The sequence below is a fragment of the Monodon monoceros genome, unplaced genomic scaffold, assembly GCF_005190385.1.
Source record: "Monodon monoceros isolate NGI ecotype Baffin Bay Population unplaced genomic scaffold, NGI_Narwhal_1 Super_Scaffold_17, whole genome shotgun sequence".
NCBI classification, from domain to species: Eukaryota; Metazoa; Chordata; class Mammalia; order Artiodactyla; family Monodontidae; genus Monodon; species Monodon monoceros.
In genome coordinates, this window is record NW_021703773.1 from 2,134,895 (window position 1) to 2,147,433 (window position 12,539).

At 48.5% G+C, this 12,539-nt stretch overlaps 1 protein-coding gene across 5 annotated transcripts in view; it reads left to right on the top strand.

The window, feature by feature from the left end:
• SLC20A2 (solute carrier family 20 member 2) overlaps window positions 1-12,539 on the top strand; it is a 109,286-nt gene that overhangs the window by 62,737 nt on the left and 34,010 nt on the right. For all 5 annotated transcript variants that reach the window (XM_029226392.1, XM_029226391.1, XM_029226395.1 and 2 more), the window contains 3 exons: window positions 3,617-3,757; window positions 5,000-5,085; window positions 8,020-8,116. In XM_029226392.1, coding sequence (XP_029082225.1) covers window positions 3,617-3,757; window positions 5,000-5,085; window positions 8,020-8,116 — 324 coding nt within the window. The remainder of the gene's footprint in view (window positions 1-3,616; window positions 3,758-4,999; window positions 5,086-8,019; window positions 8,117-12,539) is intronic.

Below are 12,539 nucleotides of genomic sequence, written 5' to 3' on the forward strand. Positions count from 1 at the left end.
GCAGATGGCGTGTCTACACAGGTAGTGGGGGAGAGGGGGGAGAGGGGAGTTCTGCCACCTTCTGCTTTCAACAGGGCACATGCTTTTGTGGGGAGAGCCCTGCACCGGGAGGCCGGATGCTGGTGGACCAAGAACATGGCTACATCCCACGGATCCCCAGGGGTTTACCACCGCCAGCACTTCTTAAGCCCCCAGAATGTGCAGGTCATTTGCCAGGTTTAAGGTGGCCCATCATCTTTTCTTTACAGCGGGTTAGTTTGAGAGGTAGAGTAGTTGAGGCCTTTGGTTGGAAGATGGATGTCCTCAGTAAGGAATTAAATACTACTAAAGCATAGTAAGCTGGTCATACGTGCTGAGGAGTTCCTCTTTGTCAGCTGCACATGTTGTGTGAAAGATGTAAGGCTCATGATGACTTTAATTCATCATTATTTTTAAGAATTAAAAATCATTTACTACAACAGCTACTGTAATGATTGAATTTTCACCTTCACTGAACATGTACTTCTCATCACAGTCCGGTATAATTGACGTTTCCCTGACAGTTTGACAGTTGTTTGTCAAATTCACCCTCAGTAGTCATGATCAATATCTAAGACATAATCATATCAGGAGGAAATTAAGATTTTGCCAGTCGGTATGATGCGGACAAGATATATTGAAAGTAGAGGAGAAATAAAGAAAAACACTGATGAAGTTCAGTCTTTTTTTTTTAATTTTATAATTGGAGTGTAGTTGATTTACAACGTCGTGTTAGCTTCAGGTGCACAGTGAGTCAGTTATACATATACATATATCGGCTCTTTTTATAGATTCTTTTCCCATATAGGTCATTACAGAGGATTGAGTAGAGTTCCCTGTGCTATACAGTGATGAAGTTCAGTCTTAACAGAGGTTCCTCCTTGAGTTGGATGAGCCCTTTGGGGAGTGGTGGTGCTTACTGAGGAGGTTTGTTTGTGAGGCTGCCCCAGGGCCCTGGGTGGACGGAAGGCCTGCGGGCTGAGCTCCACGTCACCACTAACTTGCCGTGTAGACAGCATAAGTTGTCCAGTTTTTGGGTTTTCCCACCCCTGGCCTTGGTCTCTACACTCAAAGAATGAAGGATACTTACCTCCACTAGAATTTAGGTCAACCAAAGCATTTGGGGATTTTTGCTTGAATAACTTGATTTGGTTTGCTTTGGTGTCTTTTTTTTTTTTTTTTTTTTTTTTTGGTGTGTGGTTAGAAGAATCTCAAAGCCTATTTTGTTGGGAATTGGTGAGAGTTACCTAGACTTTTAAAATTGGGTTCCTTGTACATGGGAACTGGGGAAGCTTAGGATGGCGGTATAATCGTGATTGGCCCAAACCGAGATGATTCTGTTCAGATGCCTGAGTTCTCCCAATCTTCCTCTTTTAAAGTCAACATCCCTTTCTTTGTCCCTTTTCTCCCCATCTCTTTATTTTTTTTCTCTTTTTTCTTTATAATCTTCACCCCAAGCCCATGGGTCTCTGTGCTTGCTGGTAGAATTGCGGTAGTGTTAAGCTGATTGGGCAGAAGAAATTGCTCATGCCAGCCACACCTCCTGAACAAGGCACCTCTGGGGACTCTAGCTCAGCCCTAAAGCAACAGTCGACCCACTTAGTATGAAACCGCCAATGGTTCCCAAAATCCACTGAGAATTCAGAACGCGCCATCTTTTCGTGGAAATACCCACGACAGGACGACCGAGCCATCTCCTGGAACCACCCTAGGAAGTGCTGGGTCTTCTTTGCCTCCGCGTAACCTGTGCCTTCTCTGCCGTTCTTTCATCCTCCAGGAGCCTGTGGCCTCAGACACCCATCTTAACCTCCACTTTCCCCAGGTTTTGTCTGGCAGCCTCATCCTCTGTTTAACCCCCTCCTTCATTGCAGGACGTCGTTATCTTAGGTTAAGCTCTCCCTTGTTACCACTTTTCCTTCACGCTAATGTAATCCCATTCACCTCCAGGAATTCCCAAGGTCAAGGAGGGCCTCTGGCCCACTCTCGCCTTGCAAGGCCCCGTCCTCCCCTCTGTCCCCTGCTCCCCAGTGCCCACCCCCCATCCCTCCCTCTCTCAGGCAGCCCCGTCCCCCTACCTTTCCTTACAAACCCCCCTGTTATAAAGTCAGCCAGAGAGAGGAGAGTGGCTTTCAGAATTGAAAACCTCATGGTCTGAATTCACGTGGGTGAGCTTATCCCATTCTCTTAACATCACTAGGGTATTTTACTTTTTGTAAGAATATTTGCTTTTTAAGTTCTGGTTCTGTGGTGTGAAACACGCTCCAAAGTCTGGCTTTATTTTTAAAACAACTAGTCCCTGAGGAGCCCAGGGCTTAGATGTCCGGGCTTGCAGGACTGCCCACGGGGGAGCCTGGTTGCTGCCATCAAGCCTGTCACCGGTTTGGCAGCCCAAGGCTGGCCCTCCTCCTCCCAGCACACGTTTCAGGGAGTAGGTTCAGGGTCACGGCCCGCTGCGGCGCAAAGGTCAGCCTGCCTGGCGCTCCCAGAGCAGCTGTCAGCCTTGCTCCGCAAATGGGGACCTGCACAACCTCTCACAAGCCTCTGTGACGCAGATGTTTTTGGAGAAAATGCCAGGGGTCTGTTTAAAAGTGCTGCTACCAAGCAGCCAGATTTCCAGAGTTAACACTTGGGATTAAGGCCGTGCCCTGCTTATCAGCCAGGCCCTTCGTCCCCTGCAGCCCTTTGTGAGCTTTTCAACAGCTGTTTCCGAAAGTGACCTCTCCCCAGCCAATGCTTTTAATACTCCCTGCAAAACTTGATCTGCTTATGAAAATATCTGAAGTGAACTGTAGCCTGGAAGAACACGAAGCCTAGAAAAGGGTGGCGAAATTGAGGTAAAAGGACACAAAGCCCAAACCCAGGGATCCTCTTAATTCCTGAGAATTAGAAGGCCTGGAGGGAGCAGGCCAAAAGAGGCCCAGCCGCCTGGGCAGGCGCTGAGGGTAGATGCCCAGCGTGGGGTTAAATATCATAGTTACTTCTCACAGGAGAGGCAAAATGGCGAAAAGTAATGCGGGATTACACACACTCTCTCTTTGTTTTTACTGAGGTATATTCGACGTGACATTATATTGGCTTCAGGTATACAGCATTGTGATTTGATGTTTGTATTTTATACTCTCTCTTGTACCGACTAATATACGTAGGCGATATCGAGCCTCCTCATGATGTGACTGAACGGCGTAACTACAGCAGAATCTTTTCCAATACGCAGCCTTTCCTGTTTCTCCATGTTCATTCTCCTGCTTGGTCCTGGCCACACTTCACATCAGAACTCACCTCATCACCAGCACCCTTGCTTAACCATGACAAAGGCAACTAGGAACTGACATCACGGGGCTTTTCTTTAACTACTTGCAAGTACTTTCCTTTGAATAAGTCAGCATTATCCCTTCAGTGTTGAAGAATGTTCCTTTGGCTAAAGTTATTTGAGTGGTTTCTCTCAGGGCTTTGTAAAGAAACAATCCAGAGACAATTAACCCCAGGGAGGCATTGGGAAGGAGACCGTAATTTGGCTTTCTTCCATCTATGGCTGTTTGAGACATCCCGCTGTATATCTGACTTTTTTCTGTCTTTGTTTTTTATCTTCAACCCGCAGGCTCCGCCGTCTGGCAGCTCATTGCTTCCTTCCTGAGGCTCCCGATCTCGGGGACTCACTGCATTGTTGGGGCCACCATTGGATTCTCCCTCGTCGCAATTGGTACAAAAGGTGTGCAGTGGATGGAGCTGGTCAAGATTGGTAATTGCCATTTTCTTTCACTTATAAGCAGGAAAGTTTACATTTTCTAGAGTAAGTGTTATTAAAAGTCACCGTTATACTTTTTTCTTTAAGTGTTAACGTTTAGAAGACCTATATGGATAGGTCTATGAACGTTTTCCCTTAAAATTTCTGTTAGCAGAGATTGTGGACTTGTTATGCAGTTTTTAACTCCAGATGCTCTTTTCAAATGCTACATTGTCATCCAGCTTTGAAAATCAGTATCTGTTGTTCACAGGGCATTTAGAAATTTATCTGGTTGAAATCAGTGTGTAGGCAGAGAAAAACTGGGCCCTGGTCCAGGAGTCAGAGTTCCTGGTGATGCGGAAGCGTGGAAGTGAGACGAGTGCTACTTGCCCCACTGCATCCAGGAGACCCCCAGTCTGCCTGGTGCTGCTTCTGGGTTGTGGGCTGCCCAGTGGGGACTGTTAAGAGGGGTTTGACAACCCACTTCCTGGGTCTGACTTTTTCAGTAAGGGGGAAGTCCTTTCAGCCCCCTAAGTACCAACACGCCCATTGTGAAAAACACTCTCTCTCGCCCATCTCCATCCTTTTATGAATCATAGTGGCCTTAGGAGCCCTAGGATAAGCGGATCCCTGAACTGCAAGCAGGACACAGATTGCCAGGGAACTCTGCTGACCCCAGGAAACTCACCTGACATCCCAGGAAACTCACCCGAGGTCCCAGGCTTCTAGAACAGTGGTGCTTGATTCTGGCTGCACTTTCGAATTACCTGGGAGAGCAATTTAAAGATATCAGTGCCCAGACCCCATTCCAGACCTTTTAAATGAGAATTCTGTGGGTGGACCCAGAACGTAACTAGGTTTTGAAAACTCTGCAGATGTTTCCAGTGTGCAGCCAGAGGCTACGGGGTGGCAGTACCAGGCTGGCCTTGGAAATTGAAAGGGAAGGTGGTCCAGGGATGGGGCTGCACGAAGGGCAGGCAGAAGGGGCTCAGTGGGAATCAAAGGAACCGTCGTCGGAGGCCGGAGCTGGGAGGTGGTGTGTGTGCCGTGGCCTGAGGTCTGTTTGTGAGGACGGTGACCCCTATGTGGAGGTCAGTCTGCCAAGGCAGTGGGTTTGTTGGGTTCTGAGTCAAGGTGAATAATTCCAGGAATGTTTACTAATGTATGTGCTATTTGTTGGTTATCACTGTATTATATAAATAGGACCTGAATTATGTAGAATTTTAACATTCATTAGATTTTCTTTTGATTATTCAGTTGCTTCTTGGTTTATATCTCCGCTGTTGTCTGGTTTCATGTCTGGCGTGCTGTTTGTACTGATCAGAAAGTTCATCTTAAAAAAGGTAAGTGAGGCTATTATTTTTTTAATTAAGTTTTAGACCTAATTTTGGTTCTACTCAATAGAAATTAATAGTGAGAGGGGTCAGAGGAATAATTGTTAAGGCACAGCCCCCTGAAGTTGGACTTAGACGTTATTCAAAAGTAGGCAGGAAGAGGTGGGTAGAGTACCCAGGGGCTCCCCCAGAACCAGCACTGGACATGAGGTGTCTTGCCATATGACTTAGTTCGTTGGTCAGCATTCTTGGGCACTGTGCTCACACCTCAAAAAAGGAAAGATAATTATTTTGTGAACAGTAAACAGAATAGAGGAAGATAGTGTTACGATTTTGAAATTAACTAGCACTAAAAACAGCTGGAGAATTTATTTACGCAAATGTAAGGTGTTTTCTGTTTTTTAATGGAGAAAGGAAGCTTCAGACACTGGTTTTCTTCCTATCCTTGAGGATAGGATAAAAAGAAGGAAATAACACCTACGGGGGCGGGGGGTGTGTGGGTACATTTTTATCAAAAATGAAGTGAGATGAAAATGGAAGCTTACTGAGATCAGTATTCTCGGCAAGAAACAAAAAAAACCTTGGTTACGTTTCGATTTGCCCATCAAGGGGCTGTTGCGTTTCATAAGCCCTGCTGCTTGCCTTTGGCTGCTCCGCACACGTGAGCACATCGGGACACGCCTGCCTTCAGCCGTCTCCTTGCTTGAAGACACAGCTCTTCTTCTAGGCGGGCTCACTCTCTTGGATGGTCACAAACTCACCAGCCCTTCTCCGGGGTCGGGCTGTCCTAGGACCCAGTAACATCTTGGAAGGTGCCACCCACTCTTGCCCCCCCTGCACCCCCGTCATCTGCCCCCCGCCAGGAGTCACTTCCCAGGTTCTCCTGCCCCAGCCTCCGCTTGGGTACATCCCTCTGTATCCCCACACGCTCACTGCCTTCTTATCATTGCACTCGCGTCGTTGTGCAGCGATTTATCTCCTGCTTGGCCCCCTGTTCGCTATTTGACTGTAAGATCTGTGAGAGTAGAAACCGTGACTGTCTCTTCGCATGCGTAGATGGCGCCCAGCGCTGCTTAGCCCTTCAGAGACGCCGGTTGAACATCTGTTAAGAGAGGGATGGCTGCTTGGATGGGGGGCAGGTGATGGGTGCAGGGAAGGAAGGAAAGGAAGGAGGGATGGAGGGAGGGATCGAGACAGGAGGAGGAACGGAGACGGGTCTCAATGAGACAGCTGCCATTTGCGTTTTAAGAATAGGTTATTTGGGGCTTCCCTGGTGGCGCAGTGGTTGAGAGTCCACCTGCCGATGCAGGGGACACAGGTTCATGCCCCGGTCCGGGAGGATCGCACATGCCGTGGAGCGGCTGGGCCCGTGAGCCATGGCCGCTGAGCCTGCGCATCCGGAGCCTGTGCTCCGCAACGGGAGAGGCCACAACAGTGAGAGGCCCGTGTACCGCAAAAAAAAAAAAAAAAAAAAAAAAGAATAGGTTATTTGAGAAAACATAAGGTGATTCAGTTACAACACGCAAACTGAAGACTTTACGCCTTCAGGAGTTACTGGTTGGGAGTCTTTCTGTAGCAGCCGTCGTCCCCGAGAAAACAGCATTTTGGAAGCGGAGGCAGTAGGCATGTGAATGTCGCAGCATTTCGTTTTCAGTTCAGCCTGGGTTCCTGTCCCAGGTCCACAGCAGATCGGGAGGTGATGTGCCTCGTCCCAGGCTCCTGCCCATCCCTTGTACCTGTTCCTCACCTGCCCTCCTGTGACTGTGGCTGGGGCTCCCATGCGGCTGAATCACCTTCTACCCCAGCTCTCCCTTTCCTGACATCTCACTTCCATTCACCTCAGGCCTCCTGACAAGTGCTGGTGGCCGCTTGAGACATTGCAGGCGGGTTCTTGATGAGTTTACAGTTCTGCAAACCTACTTGATTTGCACACGTTTGCATTTGACAGTAGGGACTGTCAACTAGGAACTGTGAGATAGTCTGTACTTACCCTGACTTCTGTAGCTCACATCAAGACTTAGACCTAATTTTCCTTTTATCATGGGTGGGTCATAGACTCATACCAATGTACAAGAGTGCCTTACATGGTCATCAGAAATTAGCCCGTGTTTGAATTATTTAAGCAACACCTACATGCCAGTTCTGCGTCGAGGAGTTCCCGGTTCATATTTTTGCTTCAAAATCCTCTGTAGATCTAAACCCTCAAACTCTATATTTTTCCTCTGTAAACTCTAAATTTCGAATATTCTCCCAGGTGTGACTTTGCCTAAAACACGTGCAGTACTGTTCTCACTGAAATATTAGATTTCGGAAGTGTTGTACCAGAAGCCTAAGGTTGTAAAAAAATGTTTTCTTAGACAAAGAACCCACAGTTCTTTTCACTTTTTAATAGTTGAAGGTGGAATGCTCCACCTCGTGAAAGGATTCTGAAAGTCATAGCACGTGGTCCTGTATTTCCTTGCTTTATATATTTCAACACAGCAAACCCGGATCGTGTCACGGAGTACCATGAAATCTAGTAGTAATGCCGTGGTGTTGAAGTCATTTGACTTTCTCAGGGCATCCTCAGAGGGTCAAGCCTCAAAATATTTGCTGAAAGTGGATTTTTGGGCCAATGTGAATGTAGCTAGAATAGTGAGTGCTCCGGGTCAGGGCTTCAGTCCCAGAAGCTGGCCTCACCAACAGCCCTTCTCTGTCCCCACATCTGTCACCACCTCATGTGATCCCAGCGCATTAATGCGTCTGCTGGTCACCATCATGGGCCCTTTGCCACAGCACTCGTGTAGGAGGAGGGTCAGCCCAGGCCAGCCCCGGGTCTGGAGGTGCACACAGCCTGCGGCAGGGACAGGGCTTTCCCGGAACAATGACTTGTGTCATTTCGCCTGTGCTGCCTGCAGATGCCCCTGGAGTCCTGACCTGCCCCCTTATCTCCTTACCCCACAGGAGGACCCCGTTCCCAACGGCCTCCGGGCGCTTCCCGTGTTCTATGCCGCTACCATCGCGATCAATGTGTTCTCCATCATGTACACAGGAGCCCCAGGTAAGAGCCCTCGGAAGGCCACGGCCAGCAGGTGGCGTCAGAGTCCAGCGGCGGCGGTGGGTTTGTTGGCCAACAGTCAGAAGCACTACTCACAATCATTACTCATTACGGAGCAGTGAAAAGAGTAGGAGATGCCTTTACTTGTTTTAAATACTCAAGAGAGACGTGAAGTACACAGGCAACAGACTTCAGGTTAAAAAAAGGAAATTGAAATCCCCCTTGTGCCTCAGATTCCTGGTGCTGAGCCGCAGAACGTGATCGGACAGCCTGAGCCTCCCTGAGCTGGGGGGGGGGCCACTGGAGGCAGGGGGGAGCTCGCTTAAGCAGTAGGTCACCACCTTGGGACAGTCCGGGGCGGGCCTGTCACGTGGTCCACAGCACAAACATCTAACCCCCCGGAACTCGTCAGACCTGTGAGTCCAGGGACTAGAGCCCTGCCGTTCTGGTTCTGCGTTCCAGATACTGGAACCAGTGATGACTTTCTTTTCAGAATTGCTCCTTTTCTTCCCATTCCGATGTCTTTTGTTCTTTCTTTTCAAGGATTTGAGGTGGGGCAGGGCTAAAAGTTCCTTTCTTTTACGTTTTCAGTGGGTAAGGAAGAACTGACGTACAGTACTGTCATTTGCATAACACTCCCGCGCGGAGGAGGTGGTTAGCTGTTCTCTCTCACCATTTCCATGCGTGTCTCGGTAGAGAGGGTCCCCCACCCCCTCTGTGAGATGTGCCTCTTACAGCTAGGTCCTGGACACGTCCATTGCTGTGGGATGGCCAGAGTGAGCAGAGATGTTTGTGTGTGTCGTTTTCCTCCTTGTTAATGTCCTTTAAGGATTAAGATTCAGTTACGGGCCATATCTGATTAAAACCTCCCTCTCTCTGTTCAAAAGATAAAGTTTCTGCTAAATGGTGTGTCGTATTACAGTTGAAAGCGCCCTCTTCCCAAACGGGGGAAATCCTTATTAATTTCTCCAACCGGGTTTTCTCAAGGCAGTTTTTCTCGGATTGTATAGCCATACCTAATTCTATGTTTGTGTACTGGGCTTTCAGACTTTGGGTGAAGGGAGAGGGCGTGAAGCACCACAGCGGCTCTAAGTAATCTGAAAAGCACAAGGCTGAACGTCATGGTGAGCTGGAGGGAGATGAAACCCTAGCCTCAGATGACAGTGGCCTGACGGCCCTTTGGGCTTGATCATTCACGGAATATGAAGTGTGTTTGTCACAGACTGTTTTCATGATCCTTAACAAAAAAACAGAGGCAGAGTAAAAGCAGTTGCACACCATGAAGTTGAAGTTCACCCCACCCCAAGTCTGTGAATCTCACGAAGCTTCCATGTGGTGCTGGGCGGGTCCCGGAGCACCAGGTGGGAAGTCAGCCGTAGCAGAGAGATGTCTTGTCCACCTGAGCCCTTGTTCTTAGTTCTGTGCAGGCTCTCAGAGCCCAGGGTAACGGAACAAAAAGCCTACCAGCCGTCAATAGCCAGACACCTCCCGGGCTAGTGATTTAAGAGATTAAACAAATGAAGGCCGGGGTGCGAGTCCTGGAAGTGGGAATTGGTGTAAATGACAACCATTTAGTTCTGTTTCTGCATTTTTTTTTTCCTAGCCTCTATTCTTCTTGCTCCCTGGTTCTCGGTCTGAATGTCAGAAGACCACAACTGTATGATTTTTATTAAAATTTGACTTTTCCCATACTTACCTATTTTTTCCATCACTTCTTTTTCTCATCTTTTGCTGCAGTTTTATTGCAAATTTGCTAGAAGAATCAGATTACTAAGGGACTAAATTCTAGAGAAGGGCTTCCCTGGTGGCACAGTTGTTGAGAGTCCGCCTGCCGATGCAGGGGACGCAGGTTCGTGCCCCGGTCCGGGAAGATCCCACATGCCGCGGAGCGGCTGGGCCCGTGAGCCGTGGCCGCTGAACCTGCGCGTCCAGAGGCTGTGCTCCGCAACGGGAGAGGCCACAACAGTGAGAGGCCCGCGAACCGCAAAAAAAAAAAAAAAATCTAGAGAAAATGAAACTAGATAATGGATGAGGCAACTAAGGATAATATAAATACTTCATAGAGAAGTTGTGAAAAATAAATAATAAATGCTTTTACTGAGCTGAGTTTTACACGAATTAATCCTTTGTGTCCTCTGAACTCCACTGGGAAATTGGTAATATTGCTAACGCCCCCTGACAGGTGGGCAGCAGGCACAGTGATGCTGACTGAGTGCCCAAGGTCACACATTAGTCAGGTGCAGAAGCAGACGTTAAGTGGGCAGCCTGGTCCCGAGCCCCAGTTATATGACATTCTTCTGACACACGATGGGGCAGGGGTAAGACACGCAGTATCTAGTGCCTGGTACCTAATGTCGCTGTTAATGATGATCAGAATACACTCAGTCAGAAAAGGACTTTGCTAATGTCTTGGCTCCTGGGGAGTGTTTATGGGATATTCAATAGGTGAGTCTAAATCCTATTTTTATTTAAACGTCTAAGGTTAAAACTAGACATTAATTCCATCCTATGGTCATCTGTAGCTGTGGCGTCATAGTTGGGGATAGGGTTGGGCTGGGAAGAATCACTTCCCCAGTGACTCGGTCCTCTGCCCCTTTTAGAACTTGCCTGCCTTTCTGCCTGTTGGAATTTATTCTTGCTAGTCCTTTGCTTTCTTAGAACGCTTCCGTTCAACACATAGGCCCCAGAGATAAGAGGAAAGAATGAAAAGTTTGCTAACAAAAAAGAGTGGCAGCATTCACCTTACCCCGTTTCAACTTTCAGAGATTCTGATAAGTAGCCTTTTTCTAGATGGATGTGAATTCAGTGGGGACCCGTGGGCTGTTGAGTTACAGGGCTCTGGTTTGACTTCCTCTGTTCCTCCTCTCTAAGTTATTTTGAAGTTGTTTATATCTTGAGCCTAGCTTGATTTGTTTTACTTTACGTTTGACATGACTTTTCTCAAAAGTCATCCTTCAGAAACTGAGTTGCACTTTAAAAAATTGTCTTTGCATTTTTGTCCTTTAAAAAATAATTTGCAAGCAGCAAAAATAACTTGAGGAAAATAAAGTACTCACTTGGGTTGGCTTAGATAGAAGCCTGAAGTTTATTTTTAAGGAAAGTCTTCAGCTGTACAGGACCTGTTTTTTGTTTAGCATTTAAAGAACAAATGCTGAGGTTCATGGCACACGTCTTTGAGGCGTCAGAGCAGATCAGCTAACGAAGCTTTCTAAGTCAAAGTGTGGTCCCTAGACCAGCGGCATCAGCGTCACATGGACACTTGTCAAAAATGCAGATTCTCAGGCCCAGCCCTAGACCCGATGAACCAGAAATGCAGACCAGCAGTCTGTGTTTACCAGGGAGACCCTGGGTGATCGGATGCATGTGCATTTAGAGGACCCCTGCCCTAACCACCCCTTTATCATAACCTTTTACCGTAAACGCTGCTGCCTTATCACGGTTCTCATGTAAGGGGTGCTCTTCAAAAGCTCTAGCTAGCAACCTTTGCTCACTCCTTACTAGCAGATGAATTCTCAGACTTAACCAGACCTGGTTTCTGGCTTCCCCAGAGTGGTCTGCACCTGAGATGGGGCTGCCTCCCCCTCCTCCTCCATCTCCTCTTCCTCCTCCTCCCCCCTCCCCTCCCCTTCTCCTCCATCTCTTCCATCTCCCCCTCCCCCTCTTCCTCCCTCCCCTCCCCCTTCTCCTCCATCTCCTCCTCTCTTCCCTCTCCCTCTCCTCCTCCTTCTCCCTCCCTCCATCTCCTCCCCCTCCCTCCCCCTCCCCCTTCTCCTCCATCCCCTCCCCTTCTCCTCCCTCCCCTCCCCCTTCTCCTCCCTCCCCTCCCCCTCCTCCTCCCTCCCCTCCCCCTTCTCCTCCATCTCCTCCTCCTCCAGTGGCAGCTCTTCTGGTCCAGCCCCCTCGAGGGAACCAGAGCATCAGCCACCCCTCAGGTCCCCACTGACTCGGGAGAAGGAGCTTTGTTCCCAGAGGACCTCTGTGTTCCGTGTTAGCTGTAGAGAATGTTCTGGGCTGTAGAGAAGCTGGGCGTTGGAGCTTCAGTGATTCCCAGCCCAGGGCCCTGGGTGGGGAAGGCCTGGGCTGAGAAGATTCTCCAGTATCACTGAGAGCTTGGTTCAGAACAGAGTGATTTAAACTCACTTCCTTCTCAGAATTATTATAAATGAGCCCTGGTTTGAGAAAGCTGGTACCATATGCATAAAAAAAAAAATCCCAACTATAGGACAAATTAGGAAATAGCATTTTTGAATTTCAAAACAATGCTTCATTTTCTTTCCTTTTTTTTTTTTTTTTTGCGGTTCACGGGCCTCTCACTGTTGTGGCCTCTCCCGTTGCGGAGCACAGGCTCCGGACGCGCAGGCTCAGCGGCCACGGCTCACGGGCCCAGCCGCTCCGCGGCATGTGGGATCTTCCCGGACCGGGGCAC